The sequence below is a fragment of the Dendropsophus ebraccatus genome, chromosome 7 (assembly GCF_027789765.1).
Source record: "Dendropsophus ebraccatus isolate aDenEbr1 chromosome 7, aDenEbr1.pat, whole genome shotgun sequence".
NCBI lineage: Eukaryota > Metazoa > Chordata > Amphibia > Anura > Hylidae > Dendropsophus > Dendropsophus ebraccatus.
The window spans coordinates 80,265,885-80,293,771 of NC_091460.1; the positions used below are offsets into that span (position 1 = coordinate 80,265,885).

Here is a 27,887-nt window from a genome sequence, read left to right on the forward strand (position 1 = left end):
GGCTCTCAGCACGCTCCTCGGTCCCAATCACGTCATCATCCGGCCCATCTTTAAAACTCCCACCCCTCCTACACGCTCCAGGTCTCGTCATACATGTCCCTCTATGGAGGGGGGCATGCCTAATGGTGGTTTTACACGCAGCGATAACTCGCCTGATCGCACGATTAACGATTTTGAATGAACAATGTTTTTTTTATAATGATCAGCGTTTAGACGGAACGATACATTGTACGGAAAAATAGTTATGCGATCGTTTTAGCCTCTCTCACACATAGGTGAAATCGTTGAAAGACTGTTTACGATCTGCGACTTTTTTGCGAACAATCAACAACGATTTGAGAACTTGTTGAAAGATCAAAATGAACGATTTCTCGTGCGTCGCTTGATCGTTTACACTTACGATTATCGTTCGAATTCGATCGTTGTCGTGCAAATTCGAACGATAAATCGTTCCGTGTAAAACCACCTTAACTTAGGGAGAGGAGTTAAGCCAGCCACATTCTCGGAATAAATCAGATGACGTGACTGACACAAGATGGTGGGTGGAGAAGAAAACATGGTCGACACGCATCAGGTAAGTATACAACTACTATAGATCTAGTGGGGAGGAAGGAATGAGTAAAATAATTTAAAGTCACACCATTACACTGTCAGCTAGAGCAGGGTTGTCAAACCCTAGGCCCTCCTGAGCCTTAGCTGTCCAGGCATGATGGGAATTGTAGTTTTGCAACAGCTGGAAGGCCGCAGTTTGACACTTGTGATCTAGAGCAGTGCTTCTCAGATCCAGCCCTCATGGCCACCAACAGGTCATGTTTGCGGATATCCCATACAAAGAACACCTTTGATAATACCTGATGTGCTGGGTATAATTATACCACCTGTGAAAAACTAAGGAAATCCTCAAAACGTGACGTGTTGGTGGGCCACGAGGACTGGATTTTAGAAGCACTGATCTCTCATTGGAGTACCTCTGATCCCAGCTGCTGACAGTGAGTAAGCCTGCAGCTTCAGCTACTCAGCCAGCTGTACATACACTTTCTGACATTAAAATGCACATGTGGGTCAAATGTCTGGAAGGGGTTAAACTTCCTTTTCCAATTTCCGAACACATGTCTCTATGCAGTCACTCTGAGTTTCCTCGCGTGTTATTCCCATTATGACGGCAAGAAGGGATTTACACATTCCAGAACTAATACATACTTCAGAGTCTAGAACACAGACTAGAGGTATAAGCGGAATAAAGCCCCAAGCATGCCCACTCTCTGCAATACTTAGGCTGCTTTCACAGATCTCAGAGAAGTGGATCCAACAGGAAAGAGAAGTACAAGTCCTCCCCTTATATTTTCCATCCCATTTGAATTCACTCCTGGCTTTAGCACAAAAACCTGCCATGTGTGAAACCAGCCTTACAAATACATGGTAGACTATGTGGTGGTGTCCCACAGATAACATGTATACTAGGCCACAGGCAGACTGTGTCATCCCCAGAGCACCTTTTAGATGGTATCACAACATATACCTGTAATGTATAGTCAGACTGAAATGTCAGCTAGGAAATCTAAAGGAATATATATATATATATATATATATATATATATATATATATATATATATATATATATATATATATATATGGCCCCCAGATACTAACCCAATCGCTGAATGACAAACCTGCTTACTTCTGATACATATTCACAGACCAGGCTTTAGGAAACGCTAATGGCATGTCTTAAAGGACAACTCCCACGAAATTTTTTTTAAGCTTATTTAACACACATTACAAAGTTATATAACTTTGTAATGTGGTTAAATACCCGGTCTGGCCCCCTTCCCCCACTTTCGGACCCCCGACCCCCCCGCCTGGAAGTTAAAGAATATATACATTACCTATTACGATCGTCACGGTCCTCTTCTCCCGGGCGGCATCTGGTGACGACACCAGCAGCCTTTTCATTGGCTGGAGCGCATCACATGGCTTCCAGCTTGCTCAGCCCTGATTGGCTGAGGTTGCTGGAAGCCATGTGATGCGCTCCAGCCAATGAAAAGGCTGCCGGGGCGCAAGCGCACTGACAGCCTTTTCCATCCCCAGGACCCGGAAGTCAGAGACATCGCTGAACGGCGGTGACGGTGAGGCGGACGGCGGGCGAATGGAGTGGCGATCGTCACCGGAGGGATGGTGAGTATGCGGTCTGTGTGTGTCTGTGTTTTTTTGGGGGGGGAGGGGGGTGGGGGCGGTGGTCCCCACAGGAGTTGTCCTTTAATAGACAAACAAGGGTATATTTACCGGAGCATAAATATTCTGGGCATGGCCACTAAAAAGAACTTATGAAATGTCACAAGTTATTGGCCACAGCGGGTCTCCCTGCCGACACAGTCTCTGATCAGAAGATATAGCTGGAGAGGGATCACAGACTTAGGGTGCAGTTACACAGATTTAGCAGACAGACTTTTAAAGCCAAAGCCAGAAACAGACTATAAACAGGGAACAGGTCATAAAGGAAAGACTGAGATTTCTCCTCTTCTCATCCATTCCTGGCTTTGTCTTCAAAAATCTGCCAAATAAATCTGTCTGTGTAAAGCAGGGACGGGGAACCTTCAGCCCTCAAGCTATTGCAAAACTGCAACTTCCATCATGCCTCACGATGGGAGATGTAGTTTTGTGACAGCTGGAGGGCCGAAGGTTTCCCATCCCTCACTTTATGAGTACTGAGGGAATGTGCAGCTGACCAAGGAGCTGATCGCCTGCTGCTGTCTTGATCTCTCCCCGGCTCTATCTCCTGATCAGAGCGGTGTCAGCAGTGAGACACATGCTGTGACATGTCAAAAAGTTATTTTTATTAAACAGGTACTCTTTCCATACAATGGGGTTGTCCTCATGACAGGTCAATGAATTTCTGCAAATCCCATTCACATGAAAGTCACAGAAATGTCTGCAACAAACTAGAGACCTATTACATGGGGGAATACAGAGGAGCAAGCGTGCACCGACCTGTCAGCTCAGCACTAGCTTGCTCCTTGTTCCCCACTCACTGCTGCCGCCGCTCCTGTTGTGAAGTTGTGGACAGCAGACATGATGAAAGGATCAGCCAGCATTGTGCACGTCCGCTGATCGTGCCCTTTTAACAATAGCTATTACACCTTGGGTGTCATAGAACCTTAAGTCTGAACAGACAAAGACAATAGTAGACAGTAGTGGAGGGGACATAGGAAGCAGAAGCCACTCAGTTTCCTCCTGTAAAATATGAACAGAGCAATGTCCCATTGTGCTGAATGGGATTTCCCCTCTCTTATTCACATAGCAGAATTTTCAGCCGCAGATCCGCTTTCCACCAAAAGAATTCACATGTTAATTCTTTGGGCAGGTTCCGCTAGAGGAATCCTATAGAAGACAATGGGGGTTGAATTCTGCTCCTATTTTGTCAGGAATTTTAAGCAGAAGCTTTCCTCACCTGTTCCCCATGTGCACATGTGGAAATGCTTGTCTGCTGGTCCAGAGGATCACAGATCCCTGGCTGCCATCTATGTGTCTATGGATAGGACACTATTACAACTAGCATCCACCTGTATACTACTATGACATCACTATGGCTGACATCCACCTGTATACTACTATAACATCACTATGGCTGACATCCACCTGTACATTACTATAACATCACTATGGCTGACATCCACCTGTACATTACTATAACATCACTATGGCTGCATCCACCTGTACATTACTATAACATCACTATGGCTGCATCCACCTGTATATTACTATGACATCACTATGGCTGACATCCACCTGTATATTACTATGACATCACTATGGCTGACATCCACCTGTACATTACTATAACATCACTATGGCTGCATCCACCTGTATATTACTATGACATCACTATGGCTGACATCTACCTGTATACTACTATGACATCACTATGGCTGACATCCACCTGTATACTACTATGACATCACTATGGCTGACATCCACCTGTACATTACTATGACATCACTATGGCTGACATCCCCCTGTATATTACTATGACATCACTATGGCTGACATCCCCCTATATATTACTATGACATCACTATGGCTGACATCCCCCTGTATACTACTATGGCATCACTATGGCTGACATCCCCCTGTATACTATTATAACATCACTATGGCTGACATCCCCCTGTATACTATTATAACATCACTATGGCTGACATCCACCTGTATACTATTATAACATCACTATGGCTGACATCCACCTGTACATTACTATGACATCACTATGGCTGCATCCCCCTGTATACTACTATGATATCACTATGGCTGACATCCACCTGTATACTACTATAACATCACTATGGCTGACATCCCCCTGTATACTACTATGACATCACTATGGCTGACATCCCCCTGTATACTATTATAACATCACTATGGCTGACATCTACCTGTACATTACTATGACATCACTATGGCTGACATCCACCTGTACATTACTATGACATCACTATGGCTGCATGCCCCTGTATATTACTATGGCATCTTATATTACTACCCCATTCTGTTTGCTGCAGCTATGGTGAGTGTAATACCTTATCCAGACTTGTGCTGTTTGGGGGCGACCTTCTCCGCCGGCGGTGCTGGCCGGGTTCTGGTGTGGTGTTTTTGGGTCTGGTCCTGTGGCATGGGGGTCGCAGGGCCGTCCCATGGCCCCCGTTCCCTGGCTGTTCACGCCTGCGGGGTTGGTGGCCACTGACTGGCACGGTGTGGACTTAGTGCAGGGACCCATGTGTATCAGATACCGGCACGAGGTACATGGGGCAGTATGGCTTGATCAATGCATACACAAAATTCTGATGTGTTTTTCATTTAGCCTAGCGGCACTAGTATCAGCCATAGGTGTGATGTGCAGCACTCTGTTTCTTCCCTGAACCGCATTACTATGGCATCACTATGGCTGACATCCACCTGTACATTACTATGACATCACTATGGCTGACATCCACCTGTATATTACTATGACATCACTATGGCTGCATCCACCTGTATATTACTATAACATCACTATGGCTGACATCCACCTGTACATTACTATGACATAACTATGGCTGCATCCACCTGTACATTACTATGACATCACTGTGGCTGCATCCACCTGTACATTACTATGACATCACTATGGCTGACATCCACCTGTACATTACTATGACATAACTATGGCTGCATCCACATGTACATTACTATGACATCACTGTGGCTGCATCCACCTGTACATTACTATGACATCACTATGGCTGACATCCGCCTGTATATTACTATGACATCACCTGTATATACCTCACATAACCACCAGTATGACGTCACTGGCTGTACGTTCTATGACGTCGCACCTGTACCCTCAGCAATAGAGGGATGTATGGGATTGTATGCCGCGCTGTGATTGGCTATGATGGAAAGGTGCGCAGCCTATCAGCGCCCGCCGTACAGCCACCAGTACGGGTGGTGACACATACGTTATGTCATGGCGCTGACGACCGTTCCCGAGCAGATCTATAACGTGTAGGAGACGGGAAGAACCGTGCAGCGCCGCCCTACAATCCGTGCTCGTCTACAGCTCTATCTACCAGCCGAGCAGAGCCGCCTCCTCCCCGCCCAGCACTGTACTCAGCGGCCGATGATCTGTCCCCCCGGAGAATAACACAGGCTGCTGGCCCGCTCCGTACCTCTCTTATGTATCTCCCGGAGAGGAATACTGTCCCCTCCTCCGCCGTCATAGGGAAGGTAGGGATCCGATGGGGTCTCCATGGAGGGTCCAACGGCGAGATCCCCGAGCGGTATTAGGGGACAGCGGGGCCGACCCGGTGAGCTGCCATGTTCTGCAGCGCCTGCCCCGTGTGCCGCCTCTCGCGTAGTCTACCCGATGACGTCACCACGTGCTCCGCCTCTCGCCGCTCCTTCCAACACGTACACTGCCGCCTACAGCTCACACCCAACATCACACGCTACGCTACAGACTGGCCGTGATCAATGTCCTGCCTGTCCGCAGCAACACTGCCACCTAGTGCCCACAGCGTCACATCACATCTCAGTGCCCGACCTCCCTGCACCTACACTGCCACCTAGTGCCCACAGCGTCACATCACATCTCAGTGCCCGACATCCCTGCACCTACACTGCCACCTAGTGCCCACTACTTCCCACATCTCAGTGCCCGGCCTCCCTGCACCTACACTGCCACCTAGTGCTCACAGCCTCACATCTCAGTGCCCGGCCTCCCTGCACCTACACTGCCACCTAGTGCTCACAGCCTCACATCTCAGTGCCCGACATCCCTGCACCTACACTGCCACCTAGTGCCCACAGCGTCACATCACATCTCAGTGCCCGGCCTCCCTGCACCTACACTGCCACCTAGTGCCCACAGCGTCACATCACATCTCAGTGCCCGACATCCCTGCACCTACACTGCCACCTAGTGCTCACAGCGTCACATCACATCTCAGTGCCCGGCCTCCCTGCACCTACACTGCCACCTACTGCCCACATCTCAGTGCCCGGCCTCCCTGCACCTACACTGCCACCTACTGCCCACTACTGCCCACATCTCAGTGCCCGGCCTCCCTGCACCTACACTGCCTCCTACTGCCCACATCTCAGTGCCCGGCCTCCCTGCACCTACACTGCCTCCTACTGCCGACATCTCAGCGCCCGGCCTCCCTGCACCTACACTGCCTCCTACTGCCGACATCTCAGCGCCCGGCCTCCCTGCACCTACACTGCCACCTACTGCCCACATCTCAGTGCCCGGCCTCCCTGCACCTACACTGCCACCTAGTGCCCACAGCGTCACATCACATCTCAGTGCCCGACATCCCTGCACCTACACTGCCACCTAGTGCCCACTACTTCCCACATCTCAGTGCCCGGCCTCCCTGCACCTACACTGCCACCTAGTGCTCACAGCGTCACATCACATCTCAGTGCCCGACATCCCTGCATCTACACTGCCACCTAGTGCCCACAGCGTCACATCACAGTGCCCGGCCTCCCTGCACCTACACTGCCACCTACTGCCCACATCTCAGTGCCCGGCCTCCCTGCACCTACACTGCCACCTACTGCCCACATCTCAGTGCCCGGCCTCCCTGCACCTACACTGCCTCCTACTGCCCACATCTCAGCGCCCGGCCTCCCTGCACCTACACTGCCACCTACTGCCCACATCTCAGTGCCCGGCCTCCCTGCACCTACACTGCCTCCTACTGCCCACATCTCAGCGCCCGGCCTCCCTGCACCTACACTGCCACTTACTGCCCACATCTCAGTGCCCGGCCTCCCTGCACCTACACTGCCACCTACTGCCCACATCTCAGTGCCCGGCCTCCCTGCACCTACACTGCCACCTAGTGCCCACAGCGTCACATCACAGTGCCCGGCCTCCCTGCACCTACACTGCCACCTACTGCCCACATCTCAGTGCCCGGCCTCCCTCCACCTACACTGCCACCTAGTGCCCACAGCGTCACATCACAGCGCCCGGCCTCCCTGCACCTACACTGCCACCTAGTACCCACATCTCAGTGCCGGGCCTCCCTGCACCTACACTGCCACCTAGTGCCCACAGCGTCACATCTCAGTGCCCGACCTCCCTGCACCTACACTGCCACCTAGTGCCCACAGCGTCACATCACAGTGCCCGGCCTCCCTGCACCTACACTGCCACCTACTGCCCACATCTCAGTGCCCGGCCTCCCTGCACCTACACTGCCACCTACTGCCCACATCTCAGTGCCCAGCCTCCCTGCACCTACACTGCCACCTAGTGCCCACAGCGTCACATCACAGTGCCCGGCCTCCCTGCACCTACACTGCCACCTACTGCCCACATCTCAGTGCCCAGCCTCCCTGCACCTACTGCCCACAGCGTCACATCTCAGTGCCCGGCCACCCTGCACCTACACTGCCACCTAGTGCTCACATCTCAGTGCCCGGCCTCCCTGCACCTACACTGCCACCTAGTGCTCACAGCGTCACATCTCCGTGCCCAGCCTCCCTGCCCCTACACTGCCACCTAGTGCTCACAGCGTCACATCTCAGTGACCGGCCTCCCTGCACCTACACTGCCACCTACTGCCCACATCTCAGCGCCCGGCCTCCCTGCGCCTACACTGCCACCTACTGCCCACATCTCAGTGACCGGCCTCCCTGCCCCTACACTGCCACCTACTGCCCACAGCATCACATCTCAGCGCCCGGCCTTCCTGCACCTACACTGCCACCTACTGCCCACATCTCAGTGCCCGACCTCCCTTCACCTACACTGCCACCTACTGCCCACATCTCAGTGCCCGACCTCCCTTCACCTACACTGCCACCTACTGCCCACATCTCAGTGCCCGACCTCCCTTCACTTAACACTGCCACCTACTGCCCACATCTCAGTGCCCGACCTCCCTTCACCTACACTGCCACCTACTGCCCACATCTCAGTGCCCGGCCTCCCTGCACCTACACTGCCACCTACTGCCCACAGCGTCACATCACAGTGCCCGGCCTCCCTGCACCTACACTGCCACCTAGTGCCCACAGCGTCACATCTCAGTGCCCGGCCTCCCTGCACCTACATTACAATGAACTTGCATAACTTATTTTATTTATTGGCTTTAAAAATAAAAATAAAAAATGTTCCTTAAAATTTCTCTATGACCATCATTATGACACCTATTTATTGGAAGGGGGGGGGGGGTTATAGGGCTGTGTGGGGTGTAATTTTTAGCGTCATGATCTGTAATTTCTATCGGTACCTTACTAGCACAATTTTTCTGGATTTGATGCAACCAAAAATGCACAATTTTGCACTGTGGAATTTTTCTTGCGCTTACGTCACTTACCATGCATGATCAGGAATGTGATAATTTAATAGTTAGGGCGATTACACATGCGACAATACTAAATGTTTGTTTTTATTTATAAAATGGGAAAAGGAGGTGATTCAAACTTTTATAATTAACTTTTTAAATATAACTACACTGTTGAGAGTAAACATAATAAAAACTACACTGATTCCTCATAGACATCAGTCTAGAATGCATTATACGGTACTGATCGATCAGATCAGTGTTCTATTGGTCTGGTCTGCTGCAGGCCAGATTAATAGAATACTGAGCCGGGATCAGCATCATTCCAACGCCAGTAAGAGGAAGGGATCCCTCTCCGCAATCGCATTGAGAAGGGAGGAGGGGGGATCCAGCCACTAGACACCAGGGAGCTGTTTGACAGCTGCATTTAACTGTCCTTGGCGGGGGTGGCAATTGGCCGCACCTGCTAATAGCTGCGGTCCTGGGCTACAGAAAGCAGACAGGACTGCGGCGGTTCAGAGCAGGGCGACCTCTCTGAACCTCACCACCCGCAGCAGGACGTGGCGGTATGTAGGATGGCTTTTGTAGAAATAGCGGATACACCTTGGAAGGGGAAAAATATGGTAATTGTTGAATGTATGTAGCATATTCTTTGTAAACATCCATTGTTCAAAACAGGGCTGTGGAGTTGGTAAGCCGCAGCTCCGAATCAGACTCCTGAATTTTATCAGGACCGACTCCAACTCCTGACTCCTGCTCCTTCATAAATGGCCAGTCATATACCAGGGGAGTTATTTATCACACTGGCTCAGCAGCTTCTCCCTAATGTCCTACATGATCCTGAGGCGACTTCTGAGTGAATAAGGAAATATATAAAGCAGCTTCTCCTCTGTGTGCAGTGGATGCAGCCAGTCTCCAGCCTCCATGTCCTGAACTACTCACAACTAGACTAGATGGAGCAGGTGGTGTTTTAGTTTCTAACTAAATATTCACCATACACACAGAAACACTGCTAACAATGCCAGATACCTGTAATATAGATGTCAGACATAGTGATATACAGGGGGTCACACATAGTGATATAGAGGGGTCACTGTGGGTGTGGGAGCACGCCATAGCGCGCACAAACACACACACAAACACCCTGCTGCAGCCATAGCACACACTCACATAGCCTGCTTCAGCCATAGCACACACATGCCCCGATGGACACTGGAGAGAGAATTCTCCCTCTGTAGAGGGAGAATTCTCTCTCTGGAGCCCTATAGATACTGTGGCTTTGCAGTGGGTCCCCGGCTATCACTGATAGCCGTGACCCACTGGGGATGACACAGGCGCAGCTTCTACGCCTGTGTCATCCTAGAGCGTTGTTAATTAACAGTGGGCTGGCAGAAGGGGGTTAATTAATCTTGGGTAATGGGTAATAGAATATGTAATAAACACGCCAACCAAAATAAGAATTAGGCTATGTTCACACTACGTAAAATAACGGCCGTTGTTTTCACCGTCCGGACTTTTGCGACCACAACTACGGCTGTAGAATTACGAGCGTACAGGCTATTCGTGAAACTACGGCTGTTGTTTAATTTTGCTTCCTAGCATGTTTATAAGCAGGATGAAACAGGTCATTTACTTTAAATACTGCGCCCAGCCCGAGAAACCACTCAGAATTTTTTTTACATCGAAATCAATTATATCAGCAGATATAAGTTTTACGTTCGCGGGCGCATTGAAATCCACGGCCATTGTTGCAGCATTACCGGCCGGAAATATTCGACATGTTTATTTTTCACGGGGACGTATAAACAACGGCCGTTATCTGATATGTAGTGTGCATTAAACGGCCGTAGTTACATTGCATTGCAGTCATAATAGGGGACCACAAAACAACGGCCGTAGTTTTACAGCGAGGACTAAGGCCGTTGTTTTACATAGATGTTCCATACATATTAAGGCTAACAGGAGCTTGGAAACCACCCATATCCTTTCTTAGTTGTATAAATGTATAAATATGTGATTTGTCCAATAAACTATGAGCTTGTTTCACAGAATCTCGTGTCTGCGTCATGTCTCCCAAGCTTTTAAAGGGGTAGTGCGGCGCTCAGAAATTATTCACAGAATAACACACATTACAAAGTTATACAACTTTGTAATTTATGTTATGTCTGTGAATCGCCCCGTTCCCAGTGTCCCACCACCCCCACCCGTGTACCCGGAAGTGTGGCGCATTATACATTACCTGATCCGTGTCGAGAGCCGTCCGCCATCTTGTGCCAAACGTCATCTTCGGACGGACGGCCGAGTCGCTGCCGCCCGTCCCCCCTCCGCCGCGTCACAACTGTGCTCAGCCGCGATTGGCTGAGCACAGTTATGCTCAGCCAATCGCAGCTGAGCATCGGATGGCGCTGCAGAGGGCGGCCGGCATTCGGGACAGTCGGAGCTGTTCGCCGTCTGCTCGAAAAAGATGTCACTCGCTGAAGATCGGAGACGGGTGTCGGCCACACTTCTGGGTACACGGGTGGGGGTGGTGGGACAAGGGGAAGGGGGCCATTCACAGACATAACATACATTACAAAGTTATATAACTTTGTAATGTGTGTTAGTCTGTGAATAATTCTTTACCACCGCACTACCCCTTTAAATGACTCCACTAATAATGTGTAGTCCAGCTAGGACAAACATGCTTGTCAGCTCTATATATCATGCTGGGAGCTGAAGACATGGGCATCTGACTACTAACCCATTAGATGCATAGCAGCTAGAGAGGACATGCGCTGAGTTTACCAGGGATTCTGCCGTGCTAGGGACACTTACATTAACAAAAAAGCTTTTATCACAACACTGGAAACGACTACGGCAAGAAAAAAAAAAAAAAAGTATGCCTGGTATCCACACCATGCTTTACTACACACCTATTTTGGTCAGTGGTTTTACCAGTATATATTTGTCATAACCAGCATTCAAAGATAAATAGAAAAACTATAATGGAAATAGTTATAGGCTGTAGCTAGTCTAAATTTTTATGGCTATTTTTGGCTTTTTCGTGTTCTGGCTGAGATAAGCTGCCACTAGAGGTCAGACAGGAAGAAATCACTTGTACGGGGAGGTCAGGAGAGATAGCAGTCAGTAAGAACAACCATTGGTCCATATGTTTATCGAAAATGTATGGCCATCTTTATTAACCCCCTAAGGACAGAGCCTGAAATGGCCTTAAGGACCGGGCCAATTGTCACTTTTGCGTTTCGTTTTTTCCTGTACGCCTTTTGAGACCCATAACTCTTTCATTTTTCCAGCTACAGGGCCATGTGGGGGCTTGTTTTTTTCAGGAGCAGTTGTACTTTGTAATGGCATCTTTCAATCTGCCATAAAATGAATGACGGAACCCCCAAAATATCATTTATGGGGTGAATTTGGGTCAAAGAATGCGATTCCGCAAATTTTGGGGGGGTTCCATGTTTACGTAATGCACTTTACAGTAAAACTGTCATTTTTCCTTTATTCTATAGGTCGGTCGGAACACGGCTATATGCATGCTTACTAGGTTTTCTAACGTTTTACTATTTTTATTAGCAGTAAAACATTTTTTTGCAAATAGGCATATTTAAAATGGCCCTATTGTAACTACTATAGCGCTTTTATTTTTTCACCTAAGGGTTGTATGGGTTGTCATTTTTTGCGCCATGATCTCTAGTTTTATTATTAATATTTTTTTCTAGATCAAACGTATTGCTCACTTTTTATAAATTTTTTTGGACAAAAAATGGCATTTAAAAAAAAAAAAAAGCAATCTCTGCGTATTTTTGCTGCTTTTTTTCACGCCGTTCACCAGGCGGGAATAATATTGTTTTATTTTAATAGATCGGCGATTACGCAGGCTACGGTACATAATATGTTGATTAACTTTATTACTTTCTATGTGTTTTATGTATGAAATGGGAATGGGGGGTGATTTACACTTTTATTGGGGGAGGGGCTTTGGGGCACTTTTTAAAACTTTTATTTATTAATTTATTTTCACTTTTATAGTTCCCTTAGAGAACCATCACTGACATACATTGGATTACGTACACTGATCTCTGCTATGCCATAGCATTGCAGGGATCAGTGTTATCTGTGACCGAACCGAGGACTGCACGGAGGAGGGTAAGAGACCTCCGGCAGTCAGGAAATGCGATCAGGACCCCCACAGACACGCTGCGTGGGTCCCAATCGCTAAGTGACCAGAGATGCTCCGGTCACTTATACTTAAACGCCGTAACGCGATTGCAGCGTTTAAGGGTTAATGGCGGGCGGCCCCGCGATTGCGGCGGCCTGCCATTGAGGGTGAGGGTCTGGCTGCAGATAGCAGCCCGTACTCACCCGCTATGGGGCAGGCTCAGCTCGTGAGCCCGCTCCATAGCCCGGGACCACGCCAGGGGGTACATTTACGTCGTCCTGCGTTCAGTCCCAGGCAGTGAGGGCGTAAATGTACGCCCTGTGTCATTAAGGGGTTAATATACAAGAGGTGCCAGTCCCTGCAGTTGGATTCACCACACTTCAGCTGGTTATACACTTTCAGTAACTGTCAGACGACCAATCATCTTATAGACTTACCCAGCTAAGCACCAGCTTATCCCTCCCAGAACAAAAGGGATAGGCAGAGAAAAATCTGGCACACCTGGCCTTCTCTCTACAGATGTTATCTGTTTGTGAAGATTCGATAGGCGACTGACAGCAGTGGGTCCACACCATTTTAGTATAAGGTACATCTTAGTACTTCATACTAAAGCAGCCACTTTCTTCGAGAGACTTTCTCCCCTCTGTGCCAGTCACTGCATTGGTTACCCATTAAATCCAGAATCCACTTCAAGCTCCTCACCCTCACCCAATCAGACATTGGCGTTGTTGCTGGCTCATCCTGTATTTCTAACTATGTACAATGGCTGGACCATGGGCAAATAAAGCACTTATACCTGGTATCAACCCAAGTTGTATCTGTAAGCTCCAACGAGCAGGTCTCATTTATACTTTGTATTTTTATTTATTCAAAATTTTTAACTGTGTATTATGTACCTCTGCACTGTATGCATAGAAAAAAGTGCTGCGGAATCTGTTGGTGCTATACAAATAAATATATTATAATTATTATCTGCCTGTGTGTGCAGCTCTGTATCTGGTATGGACCTGACAGATTCCCAGTGGTTTGTATTTTTTTAAAGGGGTTATCCAGTGCTACAAAAACAGGGCCACTTTCTTCCAGAGAATGGAGCTTAATTGCAAACTGTACCTGAACTGGAGATGAGTCGTGTTGCCTCTGAAAGAAAGTGGCCATGTTTTTGTAGCACTGGATAACCCCTTTAACTGTTCTATGTCTCCTTCTCAGGCCACAGACAGCTCTAGGCCTTTTGGATTGTCCCTAGAAGCATTTATAATCTCAGTGGGAGACACAGCGATGCAGAGCCGATTCAGCTCAGTACCAATGTGTCCCGTCCTCACTCCCTCCATGGACCATCCTCCACCAAACCAGGAAGTGAAAGCAGGACACAGTGGTGCGGGCTGAATCTGAGAGATGAGAAAACCCCTTTTAGGGTAGCTTCACACATACCGGATCCGCAGCGGATTTCACGCTGAGAGTTTGCAGCGAAATCTCCTGCAGATTTTGTAGTGTGAAACTGAAAGGGTCCCACACATGCAGCAGATCTGCTGCCTGTATGGGACCCGGCCCCTTTAACCCCCCTGCAGCCCCAGCCCCGAGCATACATTACCTGCTTGGCGCCGCGGCTATGTGGGAGGCTCCCGGCTCCCCTCACTCCCCATCAGCCAATCAGTGCTGCCGTGCACTGATTGGCTGATGGGGAGCCGGGAGCCTCATACACAACCGTGGCACCGAGCAGGTAATGTATGCTCAGGGCTGGGGCTGCAGGCGGGCGGGGGGGTTAAAGGGGCCGGGTCCCATACAGGCAGCAGATCCACTGCGTGTATGGGACCCATTCAGCTTCACACTACAGGATCGGCAGAGTGAAATACACTGCGGATCCGGTAAGTGTGAAGCCACCCTAAAGCAATATGCCTAAAAATGCGCAACAAAACAAATGAACAGAACTGTAAGAAATTGGTTAAATTAAAAAGAACAGCTACACAGAAGACAAGATTACTGTGGCCTGCAGAGAAGCATCTGTGGAGTCTGGAGGACTGGCAAAAAGGAATATTTACAGATTATCACAAAGCTGCATTGACCAAGGAGATGCTGCTGAAGCTTGTGTGGTGTTCTTGCATTTCTCCACTTCTGATGTGGGCTTACAAGTCAGGTAAAGCAGTGTTCCTTAACTCTAGTCCTCAAGGACCATCAACAAGACATGTTTTGAGGATATCCCATACAAAGAACACCTGTGATATTACCTGATGTACTGACTATGATTATCAAAATCCTCTAAATATAACCTGTGAGTGGTCACTGAGGACTGGAGTTGGGGGAACATTGAGGTAAAGGACCAAAAGAGATGTCAATCACTACCTCAGCAGTCAATGCACAGGTAAACAGACATTTGGACACTTCTCATTTCATCAATAGAAAATAGGTTAGGTGGTCAAGATTTCATTCTTCAAGATGCATCTTAATACACAGCAACGAGTATAAAAGGGGTTATCAGAAGCACACCTCTGACTTATCAAGTCCAGGCTCATGTATCTAGTAATAGCTGCATACTTTAAATGGAGCTGCAATACGCACACATGACCACAACTCCAAACCGCTGTGGTAGACGATAATGCTTTTAGTGCAATAACCCATTTTATGCTTTTCTCAATCATGGGGCTGGCAGTCTAGATCTCAAATTAGAGACGCAGTACCAATTTATTGCAGCAGGAATTTATGACTTATAGGGTGCCTTCACACATACCGACTCGCAGCAAAAAACTCGCTGCGAGTTTCTGCTACGAGCCGAGGTCCTGGAAGGCCCCTATCACTACATACAAGCAGTGGTCTGAAAGACCCCTTCGGCTCCCGCACCGCTGTCTCCATACATTACCTGGCTCTGGCTGCACGGGGTCCTCCTCTGCCGCCCAGCCAATCAGTGTGTTGCCCAGCCGCAGCCACTGATTGGCCGAGCGGCAGAGCAGGACCCCGGGACCCCGTGCAGCCAGAGCCAGGTAATGTATGGAGACAGCGGTGTGGGACCGGTGCGGGAGTTGAAGGGGTTAAGGGGGCGGCTGCATTACATACACGCAGCGGTCTTTCAGACCACTGCTTGTATGCAGTGATAGGGGCCTTCCAGGACCTCGGCTCGTAGCAGAAACTTGCAACGAGTTGGTATGTGTGAAGGCACCCATAAGCATATTCTCAGTGTGCAGTTGATATCTCTACTGTACTATAGGGCCATACAAATTCAGCAACTATTGGCTGAACATTTTGTTCAACCAACAGCTATCTCTCCCGTCCTCCCGATTCACATGAACTTTCTGCGAGGCCAAATGTTCAGGGCTGTGGAGTCGGTAAGCCACAGCTCCGACTCCAACTCCGACTCAGACTCCTGAATTTTATCAGGACCGACTCAGACTCCCGACTCCTGCTCCTTCATAAATGGGCAGTCATATACCAGGGAAGTTATTTATCACACTGGCTCAGCAGCTTTTCCCTAATGTCCTACATGATCCTGGGGCAACTTCTGAAACATACAAAGGAAGCTTCTCCTGTGTGTGCAGTGGATGCAGCTAGTCTCCAGCCTCCATGTCCTGAACAACTCACAACTAGACTAGATGGAGCAGGTGGTCTTTTCTTGCTGACAGTCTATGTTTCTAACTAAATATTCACCATACTTAAAAAAAAAAACACTGCTAACAATGCCAGATACCTGTGATATAGAGGTCAGCCATAGTGATATACAGGGGGTCACACATAGTGATATAGAGAGGGGTCACACATAGTGATATAAAAGGTCACTGTGGGGGCACGCAATAGCACGCACACACACACACAGCCTGCTGCAGCCATAGCATACACACACACACACAGCCTCTTGCTGCAGCTATAGCACACACACAGCCTGCTGCAGCCATAGCACACACACAGCCTGCTACAGCCATAGCACACACACAGCCTGCTACAGCCATAGCACACACACAGCCTGCTACAGCCATAGCACACACACAGCCTGCTACAGCCATAGCACACACACAGCCTGCTACAGCCATAGTACACACACAGCCTGCTACAGCCATAGTACACACACAGCCTGCTACAGCCATAGTACACACACAGCCTGCTACAGCCATAGTACACACACAGCCTGCTACAGCCATAGTACACACACAGCTTGCTGCAGCCATAGCACGCACACAGCTTGCTGCAGCCATAGTGCACACCACACACACACACAGCCTGCTGCGGCCATAGCACACATGCACACAGCTTGCTGCAGCCATATTGTGCACACACACACACACACACAGCCTGCTGCAGCCATAGCGCACACACACACAGCCTACTGCAGCCATAGCACGCACACACACACACACACACACACACACACACACACACACACAGCCTACTGTAGCCATAGAACACTGAAGAAAAACACACAATCTTCTCCCAGAGAGAAAACACCACACTGAGGACAGAAGTTACACCTACACTACTTATGTCTTCTCCTCCTCCTCTTTATTACACAGGATATCTTCATATTACACTGCTGCTCATATACAGTCATCCAGCATTGAGGAAGAGAACAGCACAGATCTCCCCCCACACAATGGACTCTTCCAGCTCAGAAACAAACTGCCAAAAACAAACTGCCAAATAGTGACCGACAACTTTTCCATGACCCCCCCTTATGTAATAGGGCCAGTGTCCTATCAGAATGTTGCTCATAATATACACTCACCGGCCACTTTATTAGGTACACCATGCTAGTAACGGGTTGGACCCCCTTTTGCCTTCAGAACTGCCTCAATTCTTCGTGGCATAGATACAACAAGGTGCTGGAAGCGTTCCTCAGAGATTTTGGTCCATATTGACATGATGGCATCACACAGTTGCCGCAGATTTGTCGGCTGCACATCCATGATGCCAATCTCCCGTTCCACCACATCCCAAAGATGCTCTATTGGATTGAGATCTGGTGACTGTGGAGGCCATTTGAGTACAGTGAACTCATTGTCATGTTCAAGAAACCAGTCTGAGATGATTCTAGCTTTATGACATGGCGCATTATCCTGCTGAAAGTAGCCATCAGATGTTGGGTACATTGTGGTCATAAAGGGACGGACATGGTCAGCAACAATACTCAGGTAGGCTGTGTCGTTGCAATGATGCTCAATTTGTACCAAGGGGCCCAAAGAGTGCCAAGAAAATATTCCCCACACCATGACACCACCACCACCAGCCTGAACCGTTGATACAAGGCAGGATGGATCCATGCTTTCATGTTGTTGACGCCAAATTCTGACCCTACCATCCGAATGTCGTAGCAAAAATCAAGACTCATCAGACCAGGCAACGCTTTTCCAATCTTCTACTGTCCAATTTCGATGAGCTTGTGCAATTTGTCGCCTCAGTTTCCTGTTCTTAGCTGAAAGGAGTGGCACCCGGTGTGGTCTTCTGCTGCTGTAGCCCATCTGCCTCAAAGTTGGACGTACTGTGCGTTCAGAGATGCTCTTCTGCCTACCTTGGTTGTAACGGTTGGCTATTTGAGTCACTGTTGCCTTTCTATCAGCTCGAACCAGTCTGCCCATTCTCCTCTGACCTCTGGCATCAACAAGGCATTTCCGCCCACAGAACTGCCACTCACTGGATGTTTTTTCTTTTTCGGACCATTCTCTGTAAACCCTAGAGATGGTTGTGCGTGAAAATCCCAGTAGATCAGCAGTTTCTGAAATATTCAGACCAGCCCTTCTGGCACCAACAACCATGCCACGTTCAAAGGCGCTCAAATCACCTTTCTTCCCCATACTGATGCTCGGTTTGAACTGCAGGAGATTGTATTGACCATGTCTACATGCCTAAATGCACTGAGTTGCCGCCATGTGATTGGCAGATTAGAAATTAAGTGGTAACGTGCAGTTGGACAGGTGTACTTAATAAAGTGGCCGGTGAGTGTATATTCATGAGTAAAACTTGTAAAATTCATATCAAAATTCAATTGTACATTTTTTAAAGATTTTTTTTAAAGCTGGAGTCGGAGTAGGTACATTTTTTTCTGACTTCAACTCCGACTCCAGCCAAAACTAGCTCCAACTCAGACTCCGACTCCACAGCCCAGCAAATGTTCATGTGTTATCTATGGAGATAGTTACAGCCAGACAGCTCTGACCTCTGATCTCAGAAGTGCTCCACAATAAAGTTTGCGCTCAGTAATAATGGCAGCAGCAGGGCAGTAAGGAAGGTAAATATAGATTTAAGGCCTTATTCACACACCCCGTAATCTACGAATCCGTATTCCTGTATTTGAGTTAGAGCACACTGTTGTCTATTGGGCTATTCACATGATCAGTAGATTACAAGGATGCAAACCAATGCTGGGAAAAAAAGGACATGTCCTAGTGCAGACCTAGATGTATTTATTTTTTTACAGATCCTCTCATACAAATCAATGGGATACGCTATTTTATACGCATTGTAACCTGTTTGACATCCGTATTTCCATTTAAAAAAAATACAGATCAGTATGCATTACATATGCCCAATCTGGAATTTTTAGCAGATTGCACGGGTGGATAGCAGTATAGCAGTAAGAGTCTACCGACTGCTCCCAGGATAACCCTTTTAAGGCTAGCTTCACACGTACCGTGTCGCAGTTGATTTTCTGCTGCAGATCCGCAGCAGATTCAACTAAATGAACGAACACAGCATCAAATCAGCTGCTGATTTTACAGTGCGGATGTGATACTGTGTTCATTCATTTAGTCAAATCTGCTGCAGAAAATCCACTGTGATACGGTACGCGTGAAACTACCCTAAAATCTAAGTGTTCAGTTCCTATTCAGTCATATAGTGGCCATCTGCCTCATGACTGTAAACATACGTTTATAGCAGTTAAACTGAGGCCTTCTCTTTCTACAAAAATACTGACCTAAAGAGGCATCACCATCCAGTAAGTGGTCATCTTCCAAGGTATGGAAGTCCATCATTCCTCCAGCTCCATCAAGGAGTTCCTCGTCACTGCTTGCACTAGTAATACTGTTGTAGCTGTTACGGTAGTAACTTCTCTGAAACAACTGTTCAGACTCCATTGAGCTGCTTTACAACCTGTGTGGATGCAGAAAGCAACCATTAGCAACTCACAACAATTCCTTTTAGACAATTCAGCATTTCTTTTAAAAGGGTCTGCTCACTGTACACTAATGCATGCCAAGGATTACTAAGCTGGGTGCATGAAGAGGTCTACTAAGTGCTTCATGGCCCCTATGCAGACTGACTGCGAGAGAATGGAAGCAAAAACCAAGATAAAATTGACATATGCAGAACAAGTGCCATTTTCCCTATCTAGTCATAACATTGCCATTGACTGAACGACCAGCTTACATGAAGACCATACAAGTCTGCAGAGGAACTGCTGAAACTCCTGCATGGCCATCAGGCAAGCAAGGTGTATGTCAGCAAAAAGGCTAGACACAGTTCATACACAGTTTGCTTTTTTTTGCAGACGTACACCAGACACACTTTTGATAAATTCCCTCCAATGTGTCATTTTTATTACATAATGAGTGTTGTCAAAATGACCCCCCCCCCCCAACTATTTTTTTAATAAGAAAAATAAATAAATAAAGGGTTTTATTACAAAATAAATTTGTTCCCACCAAAAATACAAAAAACAAAACAAAATGAGTCGTTATATGACTCTGTAATTGGTTGGTTGTGGGAGGTTTACACCAATTTCTCATCACTTTGATAAGTCAGGGGTAGGGCTGGGCGATTAATCGAATTAATTCAATTAACTTGCCTAGATTTTGAACATCGATTTTAATTTCCTAGAAAATCGTAAATTCAATTTTCAAAGAAACTGGTAAAAAAGAAAGCGGGCTGTACACTGCCACGCTGCATGAGGTATGGTCCTGTGGGATGCCACATACTAGCTGTATTATGCTGGTACTGGTAATATTATATAGTGTGTCACATAAGTAGGTGATTGTATCCATAGGTTTCTGCAGCCCTATGTAAATGTACATCATGTTATGGGGCTGTGTTAAATGTATATCTGTCAGTCAAACAGCTCCCACTACTATTGCTACTACTACCCCCACTCTGATACTACTACTCTCAATACCGCTCCCACTACTATCCCCACTCCTAATACTACTACTCTCAAAACTGCAACCACTACTCCTGATACTAGTACTCCCAGTAATATTGTTACTACTACTCCCACTACTGCTACTCCCCTTATCTACTACTGCACCCCTCATCATCTATACCTCTACTATTACACCCCTCATCCACGATGCCTCTACTACTAAACACATTAATACATTTAATACGTTAAAAATATATGTTAAAAAATACACAATTGTGTTAGTTCTAATCTGCTAACCTGTTTAAAAAAGCTCTGCCCACTAATCCTCTGGAAGGCTCCTGTGTCTATAAGATAGCCTCCTATGGAGGGGCATGTGTTGTACATGTAACCCCATACTCATTCAATAACTTATGGCCAGTTATAACTACCACCCCCCAACCATCCTGCCCACACACAGGAACTTTCAGCACGGCGAGTGTTCCTGTGTTCTCTATAGGCAGAGGAGGGGTAAACCACGATGAGAGCGCTCTCACTGCGGTTTCTCTCTATCTGAACAACCACATTCACCATAATAATAATGATAGTGATTACACAAGATTGTAAGATCGTTTGTATACTCTAGTATATGAGTATATGAACAACTGTAATAAGCAACAATGTGTACAAGTTTTAATTAGTCGTTTGATCGTTGCCTGGATACACATAAAAATATTGTATAAATTCAAGCAATATAACAATATTTTGCATAATAACCTTTCATGTAATCGGGCCCTAAGGGGTCCACAAGCACACCAGAATAGCAGAGGTTTATGCACTTGTCCACACTGCTGGTTTTATAAATGCTGAATAAAACTGAAAAAGATTTATCCTCCAAGCTACCATCCATTTGCTGTTTAAAAATGTATTTAAAGTGATGCTGTAACCAGGGCTGTGGAGTCGATTAGCTTCAGCTCCGACTCCTGAATATTATCAGGACCGACTCAGACTCCAGCTCTTTCATAGATGGTCAGTCATATACCAGGGGACTTATTTGTCCAACTAGTGTAAAGTAGAACTGGCTCAGCAGCTTCTTCCTAATGTCCTACATGATCCTGGGGAGACTTTTAAGGAAAAAGAAGATATAAAGCAGCTTCTCCTGTGTGTGTGCAATAGATGCAGCCAGTCTCCAGCCTCCATGTCCTGAACAACTCAGAACTAGACTAGATGCAGCAGATGGTCTTTTCCTGCTGACAATCTTCTATGTTTCTAACTAATATTCACCATACACACAGAAACACTGCTAACAATGCCAGATACCTGTAATATAGAGGGGTCAGCCATAGTCATATAGAGGGGTCAGCCATATAGTCATATAGAGGGGTCAGCCATAGTCCCAGTTTTATCAGCTCTCTGTCAGTGCCTGTGCTCCTGAATCATAGCGGCTCCACAGGAACTACCCACTTAGTCAGGACACACACACACAGCCTGCTGCAGCCATATAACACACACAGCCTGCTACAGCCATAGTACACACGGCCTGCTGCAGCCACAGCGCACACACACAGCCTGCTGCAGCCACAGCGCACATACACAGCCTGCTGCAGCCACAGCGCACATACACAGCCTGCTGCAGCCATAGCACACACACAGCCTGCTGCAGCCATAGCACACACACAGCCTGCTGCAGCCATAGCACACACACAGCCTGCTGCAGCCACAGCGCACATACACACACAGCCTGCTGCAGCCACAGCGCACATATACAGCCTGCTGCAGCCACAGCGCACATACACAGAAACATAGAAGATTGTCGGCAGAAAAAGACCACTGGGTCCATCTAGTCCGCCCTTTTAGTATTTTCTTCCTTATTATCTTAGGATAGATACATGTCTATCCCAGGCGTGTTTAAATTCTGTTATTGTAGATTTACCAACCACCTCTGCTGGAAGTTTGTTCCAGGTATCTACTACTCTTTCAGTAAAATAATATTTTCTTACATTGCTTCTGATCTTTCCCCCAACTAACCTCTCACTGTGTCCTCTTGTTCTTGAGCTCAGTTTTTTACTAAAAACACCCCCCTCTTGAACACAGCCTGCTGCAGCCACAGCGCACATACACAGCCTGCTGCAGCCACAGCGCACATACACAGCCTGCTGCAGCCACAGCGCACATACACAGCCTGCTGCAGCCACAGCGCACATACACAGCCTGCTGCAGCCACAGCGCACATACACAGTCTGCTGCAGCCACAGGGCACATACACAGCCTGCTGCAGCCATAGCACACACACACAGCCTGCTGCAGCCACAGCGCACACACACACACACACAGCCTGCTGCAGCCACAGCGCGCACACACACACACACACAGCCTGCTGCAGCCACAGTGCACATACACACAGCCTGCTGCAGCCATAGCACACATACACAGCCTGCTGCAGCCATAGCGTACATACACAGCCTGCTGCAGCCATAGCGTACATACACAGCCTGCTGCAGCCATATCGCGCACACACACACAGCCTGCTGCAGCCACAGCGCGCGCACACACACACACACACACACACACACACAGCCTGCTGCAGCCACAGCGCACACACACACACACACACACACACAGCCTGCGGCAGCCATGGCGCGCATACACACACAGCCTGCTGCAGCCATAGCGCACGCACAACCATACAGAGGCTACTGTTACACTACTTATGGCTTCTCCTCCTTCTCTATATTAGGGTATGTGCACACCGTCTCTGCCCGTCTCAGACTCCATTCTATGCACAGGCGGATTCTTTCATCCGTCCAAAGAATGAGCAAGTTAATTTTTTGGATAGATAAAAGAATCCACCCGTGCATAGAATGGAGTCTATGACACGGGCGGAGACACGTGCGCCTGCCGCAATCTGTGAGCTGAGAATTCCGCAACGGAGTTTCCGTAAAAAATTACTCAGTGTGCCCATACCTTTCCACAGGATATCTTGATATTACACGGCTGCTCATATACAGTCATCCAGCATCCAGGAAGAGAACAGCATAGATCTCCCCACACATAATGGACTCTTATAGCTGCCAAATAGAGACTAGATTACTGATATATGGAGCAAACTTTATGGGAGAAAGGGTTTTTCTGATTTTTATAAATAAAGGGCTTATAGATTGATAGGACATTTACTATATTAACGAGGAACATTTATAAAATCCATATGAAAACTCAATTATAAAATTTAAAAGATTTTTTTTTTTTTTAAAAGCTGGAGTCGGTACATTTTTTTTCGACTCCAACTCCAGCCAAATCTAGCAAAACAATCCTTACTGTAACCCTCTTTACTCTTGCATTTTATCAGTTAAGAGTGTCAACTGGGTGGGGCTTCACAGCAGGTGGCCCCATCTCCTGGCTGGAAAGAGGGCCCAACTGTCATAAAGCCCCGCCTAATCAACACAGTCCACCAATAAAACAAATCTATTTAAGAGCAGGAAGAAGATACAGACAAGTTTTATACAGCATCACTTTCAAGGGAATCTGTCACTACATTTATGCGGCCTTGAATGAGGGCAGCATAAACTAGTGACAGAAATGCTGAACAGATTGGCGTATTACTTACATCATTTTGTTCAGCCATTCTCCTAATATGCAGGAGAATAGGATTCATGGCACACCCCTACCCCAGCTGCTGATTGACAGGTGACTGCCTATACTCAGTATGGATATATAACTAGGCTCATGCACATAATGGAGAGGACTACTTATTATCCATGTTATTCAGGAGGATATCTCTGGATCAACTGCACAGAACAATGTAAGTGATACATCATTCTGTTCAACTTCTCTGTCACTAGTTTATGCTCCCCTTACATAGGACAACGTAAACTACTGACAGAGTCTCTTTAATATCAGCTCTAAAGGGGCCAAACCCTTTAGGAAAAAGAGTAATGTAAATGTTGCTTGCTAGTCACAAGCTGAAAGATGTTCAACATTATTTTTAATGTGGGGATTATTTCTTGTATTTATAAATGGCATTTTCCACCAGTTTTCTCCTCTATATGGCTAATTTTCCCTGATCTAGTTTCTGGAGACTAGCTACTCCTCTACACTGCACACACAAGATTTTACTCCTACCACATACTCAGTACCTCTTTATGTCTCCCAATGTAGTTTTTACTTCGATTTAAAAACTCTGTGTAAGCCCCCGAGAATGTCCTGTACTTCTTTCACACAGTGCTCCCTGCTGCCGACTCTGTCTATGTCAGGAACTGTCCAGCAGAGGTTAAAAAACCTGTATCCTCAGCCTAGGTCCACACATTAGGTGTAAACCTTTTGCTGTGGATCTTACCATCAAATTCACAGCAAAACCTGAGACCCTGCACAATGGGCGGTGGATTAAACCCTAGTAAACTGAAAGTGATGATATCAATGGTAAAAAAAATTTAACAGCAGAACAAACATACAGTGTTCTGGAAAATCTGCAACATGCGCATATTTCCATGAATGACGTATAAAATCACCTGTAGTTTCTAATTCGCAGCCTGGTCATTCTATAGCGGATGTAGAAGATTCCACTTTATCGACTTGTGATTACTATGCCATGGATTTGCTGCACGTAGACTGGTTCTCTTTAAAGTGACTCTGTACCCACAATCTGACCCCCCCAACAGCTTGTACCTTCGGATAAGCTGCTTTTATTCCAAGATCTGTCCTGGGGTCCGTTCTGCAGGTGATGCAGTTATTGTCCTAAAAAACAACTTTTAGGGCACAAACACACACAGCTTTTACGCTGCGTATTTACTGCTGCGATACGCAGCAGATACGCAGCAGATTAGATCTAAATAACTGAACACAGCATCAAATCTGCTGCGTATCTGCTGTGTGTGTTTGTACCCGAAGGCTGGGTTCACACACAGTATACTTCAGGCAGTATTTGGTCCTCATGTCAGGTCCTCATTGCAACCAAAACCAGGACTGGATTAAAAACACAGAAAGGATCTGTTCACACAATGGTGAAATTGAGTGGATGGCCGCCATATAACAGTAAATAACTGCCATTATTTCAATATAACAGCCGTTGTTTTAAAATAACAGCAAATATTTGCCATTAAATGACGGCCATCCACTAAATTTCAACACTGTGTGAACATGGCCTTTCTGTGTTTTCAATCCAGTCCTGGTTTTGGTTGCTATGAGGACCTGACATGAGGACCAAATACTGCCTGAAATATACTGTGTGTGAACCCAGCTTAATCTTGCAGCCCTGTGCCCAACGGCCATGGCCTAGAGTATCTGTGCCCTAACCTTGCACCACCCCTCGGTCCCTCCTCCCCACCCATTAGGAATGCCCCTGGCAGGATATTTCCTATTCCTCTGCAGTGAACATTGCACAGGTGTCTTAACGATCCAGCCCATGTGCCGTGTTTTCACAGTTAATGAATAGGAGACAATCTGCCTGGGGCATTGCTAACGATGAGGAGGGACAGAGACGTTGTGCCAGCCTAATGCATACACACTCTAATGGTGCTTTTAGATGGAACGATTATCGTTCGAATTTGCACGATAACGATCAAATTCGAATGATAATCGTATGTGTAAACACTGTGAACGATCAAGCGACGCGCGAGAAATCGTTCATTTTGATCTTTTAACATGTTCTCCAATCGTCGTTGATCGTTCACAAAAAATTTGCAGATCGTTCCATCTAAACAGTCTTTCACCGATTCAACCTATGTTCGAAATAGGCTTAAGCGATTGCAAAACGATTTTTCTGTATAATGTATCGTTCCGTCTAAACGCTGATCGTTATTAAAAAAACCATCGTTCATTCAAAATTATGGGTGTGGGGTCATCATGTCTCGTAAAAAATGCATTTGCAGCCGCTAACAGACTTTCTTGCCTGTCAATGACTCCGCAGAGCGCGCTGACAGGACAGAGAGCTGTGACTAGTCACAGCCCAGATGACTAGTTCACTGCTCTCCTTCTGCCTTGCGACGGGATTAAAATGCATTTTACTGGTCATAAAAACCACAGAGCCCAGAACCCCCAACACCACAGAGGACCCGGCTGTGAGGTGCATGTAGCCATTCTAGGTGCCCAAACAGCACAAATGTGCTGATTGATTCCCTTTAAGATAAAAGTGTTACCTTACAATAACCAACAAATGATCTGTATAGAATGTGTAGAGAGCCATCTAACAATACAAATCCCAGTACTTACTGAACCAGAAAAGTCATCATCTTCACATGCCACAACATCTGCAACAAAACCAGTGCATACCACCATACATATCATGTAGGTGCCTGTAATGGTCTAGATAATCCCAGCTCTTCTCCTTCACCGCATGAAAACACTCCTAACTGCTTCAGAGTGAATGAAAGCTGGAATCCAGTCTCATGATCTGTGCTGGACACGTGCTTCACATCATATGAGAGCTCAGATCTGTAGACATGAACTTCATCCATTTATATAATAGGTGCTCAGTGAATGGAAGGGAGTAGACTCATATTAGCTGTGTCCAGAGAACAGCAATTTCACAAACACTATTGGCATAGACTCCCATGGCTGCCCTCACGCTCTCTGAATGTACAGCATATTGCAGCTCATATACATACTGGTCCAAGCAATAAAATGCATTGTGTAGGTAAAATGAAGGAGGAGCTAAGAACTCATTCACACCACATTTACTAGTATACGTTGGGATTCTAGCAAAAAGAGTATTCCATATACCACAAATTGTCTACTAGGAACAATATGTGGTACACTCTCTAAAGTAATTTAAAATAAATTGAATGACAGACAGGATACTACTCTATCTACCAGGAGCATAGAAGACTCTGTACCTAGTAGATTAACCCCTTATATGCTGCAGTCCTTAGC

The 27,887-nt window shown here is 46.9% G+C and overlaps 1 protein-coding gene across 5 annotated transcripts in view; it reads right to left on the bottom strand.

The window, feature by feature from the left end:
• CLCN3 (chloride voltage-gated channel 3) overlaps positions 1-27,887 on the bottom strand; it is a 70,336-nt gene that overhangs the window by 41,025 nt on the left and 1,424 nt on the right. For 3 of the 5 annotated variants that reach the window (XM_069977818.1, XM_069977815.1, XM_069977819.1), the window contains exon 2: positions 19,887-20,062. In XM_069977818.1, the coding sequence (XP_069833919.1) occupies positions 19,887-20,046 (160 nt within the window). In that variant the 5' untranslated portion in view covers positions 20,047-20,062. Of the gene's footprint in view, positions 1-5,706; positions 5,920-19,886; positions 20,063-27,887 lie in introns of those variants that run through there. The other 2 variants (XM_069977820.1, XM_069977816.1) reach the window with 1 other exon arrangement.